Raw genomic sequence first — 6,813 nt, 5'->3', positions numbered from 1 at the left:
CATCTTCACACACGGTCAATCAATAATCTTCCAGTATGTTACAAATAAAATTCAAATGGAAAACTTCTTTCATAAAAAACTAAACATCAAACTTACAAAAAATACAGCAAACAGTATTTGTACACCGTGCGTTTTAATATTATTTTTTTAATTTAATATTTTGTATGAAGTCCGTTGGTATCTATTACAGCTTGTAAACGTCTCGGCATTGAATGGACGAGGTTCTTAAGTCCGTGTTAATTTGTTCTCATTCTTGCTGTAAAAGATCCTTGAAGTGGTGTCTCCCGGTTATTTGGTGTTTTAGAACATTTTTATCTAAAATATGCCACAAATTTTCAATTATGTTTAAGTAAGGAGACTGGAGGGATATGAAGTTGTTCGCGAATGTTAAATATTAACCATTCTTTAGTTTTGTTTGCGGTATGTTTCGGATCTTTATCATGCATAAAAATATGCCGATCCTGAATTCCTAATTTGGCTGCACTGGTTAGCAGGTTACGGCGCAAAATCTTGACATATCCCTCTGCATTTCAAATCCCTTCAATAGGCACGAGATTTCCTACACTATTATAAGCCACGCATCCCCAACCCATTACACTCCCAACTCCATGTTTTACAGTAACTGAGGCGTTTTGCTTCCTGAATTCTTCTCTTTTCCTTCGCCATATCGTCTTTCTGCCGTCCCCAACAAGATAAATCCCAACAAATTAAATTTACTCTCATCAGAGAATCATACATTTTCCCAAAAACTAATGGGCTTGTTGATGTAATCTTTAGCAAATAAGAGCATTTTTTGCGATTGGTTTCACTGATATAGGGTTTCTTTCTCGGGACCCTGCTGTAAGTTTCTTCAGAATTTAAAACATTTCTAATTTTTGTAGTGCTCACACAGTCCCCAGAAGTTGATTCGACCTTATTAGCTCGGACACCTGCACTAACTCCCGGATTTTTTATCGCCTCAATTTTGATTTTTCGTTTCATCTTCTCATTTATTTTCTTTGGACGTCCTTTGCGCTGGTTGATCTTAGAAAAATTAATACCTAACAAATCCGCAATTTCGCGATACGATTTTCTTTAATTTCGAAACAATATAACTTTTTCGCGAGTAGCGGCACTTAGTTCACTTGTTTTTGGCATTAGCATCGGTTAAATTAAAAATAACTTAATAGATTGAAATATTTTATAATACTGATAGAAGAGAACATGATTATACTCAAGCATAGAAACAAGAGCAAGCAAACATAATCTCCAAATACTTTTATCCTTGTTTATATTATGTTTAAAAAAATTTTTATTTGAATCTATACTGTTTTTTAACAAGCTTTAATTGTACTTTTTATTTATGAACATCAAACTATTTTATTATTATTTAAATTCATTATATAGAGAAAAGACAAGGTGTGCTTGTAAATACTTTCTACGGTCACTGTATTATAAATTCTTGTAAGAATATCAATATTTATAAATATTATGAATTCTAAAAATTGTAGCCTTCAAAACGATTATTAAATTCTTCCAATAAATAATCCAGTAGCAGCGTTTCCGTCACAATAAATTTCAAATTTGGAAAATTCGAAAAATTTTCTTTCTCCATCCATCATTTTAAGAGAGGTAATTCAGCATTAAAAGAATTGTGGAACCGATCATCGAAGTAATATCTCCATTTAATGATAATTTTGTACTGCTGCAACCCATAAAGGGTCATAGGTGGGGTACTAAGAGTTCTGTTACTACACCAACGGTTGTGCAAGGAAATGATTTGGTCAAAATCACACTCGATCGCCATATTTTTTTTCCCAATTAAGGGCACTCACTTAATGAAGCTTGGAGGGCTCCCAAACAGAAAAGGATGCAACAGTAACAGAATAAATAGAAATGTGTTCATTTATACTTAATAATTTCCTAATTAATTATTTAAATTTTAATGCTAAATCAGATAAAAAGCTCCAAGTTTAAACAACCATGATTTTGTTTAAATTCAATATTTTTATAAAATAATCCGATAATTATTTACACTAGCTGTATTAAGATTAATATTGGTTCGTTTTATATCAAATGTCAGTTTTCACGGAAAAGGTTAATTAGAAAAACATTTTCTATATGTTTTTCCCAACGTGTTGTCAAATTTTCAATCCAAGTAGAAAAAAATTCAGGATTTTGTGAAGAAATGAACTCAAAAATGGGTTTTTGACATAAGAATCATATTTTTTTTTTTTCCTGGTATTTGCATAAATGTAAACATGAATTTTCCATGTGTAATTTTATTTAAACAACTAGAAATCAATTGATTTCAGTAAATATCATGAAGACTACTACCCCTACAAAGATAAACGTTATAAACTACTTTTCAGTATATTGAACTAACTTTAATTTGTGGACTTAAAGGCATCCCTACATCTAATGGCTCCAGAGATATATTTTTAAGCAAATTACAAAATTATGCCTGAACAACTATGAAATTAACATTTTGTGAATTTATTCTGGTAATTATCATTAAAACTACTATAGTTATTTTTCATTATTTGTTAGCCCTAACACAACTCCAAACACTCAATACTTACAGAGTTTGCCAAACACCAATATTTATTTTTCCAACATTGAGAAAACAGAAATTTGGGGAAAGTTATTGTTAATGGTCACTATTACAGAGACTATTTAACAAACTAAAAGGTGTACTCCACAAACCTCAAACTGAGGCCTTATTGATATATTGAACTTAATCTCAAGATATGACAGAGATGTAGCATATTGTAAAAATCATTAGAAAGTTAGGTGAAGGGAAAAAGACCTAATAATTATTATTTCACCAAATAACTCCTTAATAATTAAATTGAAATATCAATTAAAACATTAGATGAAGAAAAGTAATACTATTTCGCTCATTTTGAGAATTCTTTAGAAATAACAAATTATGTCAAAAATATGAGAAGCACACCCCCTTCTCAGACCACCTAACTAATGTCCTTGAGCAGAGGGTTAAATACAATAAAAAATAAAATAATCAAAACACAGATGCCACAGCTGAAAAAGCAACTAGCAGTTGCAGAAAAGGGGGGAAAACATAGCTGAATCTGTAAAAGAAATCAATCCATCAGAAGATATGGGGCTCCAGTGAGGAGTCTTGTCATTACATCTCAATCATACTGGTATTCAATGTTTTAAGTTAATCTTAAAAATAAAATATATATTTATGATTTAAACCTGTTTATAGATCACAGATCATAAAGCAGGATATTAAATATTGATAGTAATTAATACTATAATGATAATAAAAAAATATATTATCAAATTTTGTTTAGTTACACTAAGTAATATGACCTTTCAGCCCTTTTCAACCATTTTGAACAAGTTATTGCATTAGCACCATATTCATCAAGGATTAGAATAAAAAACTTGAAGATAATTGTTAATTATGGGACTATAGTTTAACTTCTTAATCATAAAAAAATTATTATTTTATCAACAAATATCTGCCAATTACTGAAATATCAGCCGATAAATCAAAATATATTTCTTAAGACAGTTGAGATGAGGTTTATAAAATGATATTGGTTTTATGGCTGTCATAATTTATAACTAAAGCACAAGCAACTGCTCAAGTTATATTTAAGAAATCAGAACAAACTTTTAAAGCTATAATGGTTGTCTTCCATTACCTGTTTTGGTTTTTTTGTCTGATGGTGATTTCTTTCCTCACTAGCCATTGTAGAACTGCCAAGCAAGCAAATAGTTGGGGAAGACTTTAAAGGTCTTGATCCAGTTAAGGTTGATCCATAATAATAACACCAGTATTTTTCACAATTACTTTTATTTTCAGTTAGGTTTGAATACAATATGCTTATGAAAACCCCAAAAGAAAAAATAAATCATAAGTGATTTCAATATAATCAGAATATAGACAAAAATATATATAAGTCATTTCTACATAGAACAGGTTCTAATACATAAAAATGAGGCAATAATTTTGATTATTACCTTTAAAATGAATTGAACTAAAAATGAACATTGCTATGGAAAATAAAAAAAAAAATAATAATACTAACATACATAAACTTTAAAGAGAGGAATGAATCTGTTAATATATGCCTAATAAATTCAATATATGAATTCAAGTAATTTAGACAATAATCAATACATAATTTCAATCCAACTTTCTATAGGAGGCCATGTAAAGTTCAATCTGGAGGATACTAATGAGGGAGAAAGCAAAATGGCACGATAACCCAACATTCACACACTCATACACACCGGGAACATTCATACAACACACAACAACAATCTTCAGTCAACAACAAATAACCATAACAGTCGAGACAAAATACATTTGTACATAATCAGTTTGACAGCAAACATACTTCAGACTCTCTCATTGATACAATGCAATATTTAATATACATATATATTACTTCCATACCGTAGGAAGTGTAAAATTTATTAATATTATATATTTCTAGTAAATTAAAGTCTATAAAATCTGAATAACACTTCGGCAGGTATGACAGAGATTCTCACACGCTGAGACACACACTTAGGGGCGCTAAATATCACACAATCCGGAATTAAAGCGCGCACACGCTAGGAAACACTTTTGTGCACACACTTCGCAATCACAGTTAAATGAGTTTCTTAAATGTATATTTTTTTATTATTTTTTATATTAATTATATAAAAACAAAAACCGACAGTCATTGCCCAGATTCGGTGTGCCTTTATTTAAATTTTAACCCTAAACTAGTTTGTTAATTTTTATTCCCAAAAATATACATATATCAACAGGTTTATCTTAAAAGGAACACTTCCAAATGAAACCTGTAGATTGTTCCTTTTATCACTTAATTCAAATGTTAATTTGTGACAAGTAGATATTAACAATAATTTCAGATTGTCATGGCCTAATAACAATTGAGATGGAAACTGATCTTTTCTTCAGTTTACGCTCTTAAAAATTAAAATTGAGTAATGCCACAGAGAGAAATTAAAGCTTATTGAGGAAATAAAATCACTTTTGAACTTATTTTACAACCACTTGGAAAAATGTACATCACGCTGATGGAAGAAAACTAAATCAATTCTTTAAAATAGAGGCCACAATTTTTTAATATCAAAAGTGAGCCTATGATGTGATAAGGCCATGGCAAACAACTAATGGTATATATACAAGCTCTCACTCGTAAAAAGTGAGGAAAAAAACCTACCTAAGAAACAAGTTTGGTATTGTCACAGGCCACAGAGAGAACCTAGCAATGTGCTTACAAAACAACCTAAGTACAAATAAGTTACTTGTACAGAAATATTACTATAGATATTACATACACATAATACAGTTATGAAAATAGAAACTAAATTAAAATTAGGCTCATAAGGCATTAAAATGAGTCCAACTATCACAGGCTTAGAGTAGTCCAAATGTGGATTTTTAATGAGGTAATAAAAATGAATAAATAAATAAAAATAATGAGCAATCCTCTTTTATGACTGATATCTTCAAATATTTAAAAAAAATAATAATAATAATAATAAATAATAAACAGCATCTAAAAAGGTCCTTTATACACATTTTTATTTCCTGAGTTGATACTGGTATGTTGGAAACTGCCACTTTTTTGTTTTAACTGCTGATTAGACAAACTGCTGCTAGCCATTGCTAGTATATTCTCTGTTACAATAAGACATTAACTTATAAATTACAATAGGATAAAATAATTTTGTAAGCAGAGGATGGGCAATCCCCTCAGCTCATTCCAATTGTAGTAGATAGCTTAAAGGCACTTCATTCTTCTAATACTCTTTTTCCCAAGGACGGGAAATACCAAAAAATGTATGTCTATACAAAATTCTCTTTGGATATGTTCTTCAGTTTTCAATCGCTTGTGAATTTCTTAACATTTTCTACATAACTTCAACTAAATATATTTTTTTAAAATAAAATAAAACTAAATGAAATAAACTCTCTAAGTGGAGTCGACACATTTGTACAATTCGCCCCTCACATATTTTCCACAATTATCGTTCATTCACTTCACTCACGTCATTTTTTCGTTGATCTCCAAAGAAAAAAATATACATATATATCTGACAAACGATGATTCGCTGAAATCTGTATTTAAAAGTAGAAATAACAGTTTACCACTGACACACACCTCATATTTATTCTCTCTTGATTCTCACCATTTGTTCTCCATAAAAACTACATAATATGAAATTGATGATAACAATGAATATGACAAAAATGAAGGTTTTAACACTGAGAGAAAGGACAGGCAGGCAGACAGACAGAAATGTTGGAAGTGGCCAGGGAGGCTGCAATTAAGGGTCTGCTGGCCGCTACGTAGTCTCTCCTCTGTTCTTATCAACAGTCCTGATGAAGTCTGTAAGTCAGTGTAACGTACCAGTTTACAAATCAGTTTCACGTTTGTTGGTTGATCTGAAAAATCGAGAAAAAGTTTATTAGGGCATATAAATAATTAGAAACTTCTCTCTATATATAAATTTCCATCAAAAAACATTTACATACATATAAAAAATTTTATTCAATGCCATTAAACATCATTATAAATTTATATTTAATATTTGGTGGTATTAGCCTGGTAATATCCATGTTTTTTAAATCTTATCCATTATTCAGTAATTAAAAATAGAAAAATAAATAAAATCAACTATAAAATAAATAAGATTTATAAACATACAAAACTCAAAATTTGGAGAGAAAAATTACTTCATTTTGAAAATATATAATGAATTCCTCAATGCTAAATATTTTTGGTATTTACATAACGCTTATTATTTGGAAGTAAAAACACTTTTTGTAAATAA

General features: G+C 29.7%; 2 protein-coding genes across 3 annotated transcripts in view; both read right to left on the bottom strand.

Moving 5' to 3' along the window:
* CarT (Carcinine transporter) overlaps positions 1 to 3,734 on the bottom strand; it is a 24,899-nt gene extending 21,165 nt beyond the window's left edge. Inside the window, exon 1 of the mRNA XM_014429050.1 lies at positions 3,657 to 3,734. Coding sequence (XP_014284536.1) covers positions 3,657 to 3,704 — 48 coding nt within the window. The 5' untranslated portion in view covers positions 3,705 to 3,734. The remainder of the gene's footprint in view (positions 1 to 3,656) is intronic.
* Positions 3,735 to 6,130: 2,396 nt separating this feature from the next.
* The window catches only part of Fs(2)Ket (Importin subunit beta Fs(2)Ket), a 30,069-nt gene continuing 29,386 nt past the window's right edge, over positions 6,131 to 6,813 (bottom strand). For both annotated transcript variants that reach the window (XR_001343935.2, XM_014429049.2), the window contains one exon: positions 6,131 to 6,424. Coding sequence is in view for 1 of the 2 variants with exons in the window: in XM_014429049.2 (XP_014284535.1) it covers position 6,424 (1 nt within the window). In the remaining variant the exon portion in view is untranslated. The remainder of the gene's footprint in view (positions 6,425 to 6,813) is intronic.

The sequence above is a fragment of the Halyomorpha halys genome, unplaced genomic scaffold, assembly GCF_000696795.3.
Source record: "Halyomorpha halys isolate HHAL.00 unplaced genomic scaffold, Hhal_1.1 Scaffold764.1, whole genome shotgun sequence".
In the NCBI taxonomy this organism is placed as follows: domain Eukaryota; kingdom Metazoa; phylum Arthropoda; class Insecta; order Hemiptera; family Pentatomidae; genus Halyomorpha; species Halyomorpha halys.
This window is presented reverse-complemented; position numbering and strand designations above follow the sequence as displayed.